The sequence below is a fragment of the Austrofundulus limnaeus genome, unplaced genomic scaffold (genome assembly GCF_001266775.1).
Source record: "Austrofundulus limnaeus strain Quisiro unplaced genomic scaffold, Austrofundulus_limnaeus-1.0 Scaffold825, whole genome shotgun sequence".
Lineage (NCBI taxonomy): Eukaryota > Metazoa > Chordata > Actinopteri > Cyprinodontiformes > Rivulidae > Austrofundulus > Austrofundulus limnaeus.
The window spans coordinates 60,417-61,743 of record NW_013953227.1 but is presented as its reverse complement, the minus strand read 5'-3'; the positions used below and the strand labels follow the sequence as shown (position 1 = coordinate 61,743).

At 45.0% G+C, this 1,327-nt stretch overlaps 1 protein-coding gene across 5 annotated transcripts in view; it reads right to left on the bottom strand.

Moving 5' to 3' along the window:
- LOC106532743 (SLIT-ROBO Rho GTPase-activating protein 1) overlaps positions 1–1,327 on the bottom strand; it is a 30,074-nt gene that overhangs the window by 17,637 nt on the left and 11,110 nt on the right. For 4 of the 5 annotated variants that reach the window (XM_014028863.1, XM_014028862.1, XM_014028865.1 and 1 more), the window contains 2 exons: positions 1,145–1,199; positions 955–1,062 (listed from right to left, as the gene is read on the bottom strand). In XM_014028863.1, the coding sequence (XP_013884317.1) occupies positions 955–1,062; positions 1,145–1,199 (163 nt within the window). Of the gene's footprint in view, positions 1–954; positions 1,063–1,144; positions 1,200–1,327 lie in introns of those variants that run through there. The other variant, XM_014028866.1, reaches the window with a different exon arrangement.

Here is a 1,327-nt window from a genome sequence, read left to right as displayed (position 1 = left end):
CACACACACACACACACTCACACACACACACACACACACACACACACACCGTCTCCTCCGCGCTGGAAGACAGACGGCTGAGTGACCATGACAACGCCAGCCGCCTCGTGGCCATGGTGACGAGCTCATCTGATCTTTTCTCCGTGGGCGCGGCGGGAATGGGATTCATCCATCCTGGGATTCCACAGTCATTTAGCATAATGCAATATTGATGCAGACACACAACTGCTGGGCTGGTTAAAAAGATCTGCAACAGCACGACTCTGGTTATGAATTCACCCGTTTGTGTGGTCGAGTCTGCTGGTTCTGCTGAATCTGTGTTTAAAGACTCACTTYCTGGATTTAATAAGGATTCTACTGGAGTATTTGTATTTGAGCTCCAACAGAAAACACGACTCGCTACTTTCTGAGCTGTCAAGTAACTAAGTACAAATACTTGGTTACTTTMCTTAAGTAGAAAMTTTGGTTATTTATACTTCAGTGGAGCAATTATATTTCAGCCTACTTTTTACTTCTACTCCTTACATWTTAATTCAGTTATCTGTACTTTCTACTCCTTATTACCCTCAGTACCCTCCACAGGACTCCCCGAGGGACACGCCTTCTCCAAGTCCACAAAGATTTTATCCTTAATGGCTTTTTTAAAGTGTTCATTACTTTTACTTTTATACTTCAAGTAGTTTTAAAACCAGTACTTTTATGCTTTTACTTGAGTAAAAAACTTGAGTTTTTAAACCCTGATGTCTATACTTCTACTTAAGTAATAAATGTGAATACTTTGACTCCTCTGGTTGTGGAGAACCCTCGAACAGTTCTTACAGTTTGTCACCAGTAGAGTCGACCTTACATTTATCTGTATTTTAAAGTGAGTTCTGTGGAATCCAACAGAACCCAGCTCAGCGGGTTAGAAGGCCTGAACGGGTCCGTAAACGTAACGAGAACAGAGGAGCTCACCCTCTTCAGCAGCCGAGCAGAGTCCTCGCTGATGTGCGTCAGGCGACTGATGACGTTGTTCAGGTAGAGGTCACTGAGGGTGGCGTGGTCCTTGCTCTCCCTCCTCACCTGGAAAACAGCACCATGCTCAGAGGAACTCAACACTTCCCTGTTTTCCTACAGGTGTGTGAGGGGCGGAGTCCAGACTCACCTGGTTCAACAGCAGGTACCAGCAGTTGACGGGAGAAAGAAGGTTCTGGTCTTTTCTGGAGGAAAAACAGCGGGAGGTCTTTGGTATGAAGCAAAACACCAGTTCTGTTTTAAATCCATCCATCATCCATCTATCCATCCATCCATCCATCCATCCATCCATCCATCCATCCATCCATCCATC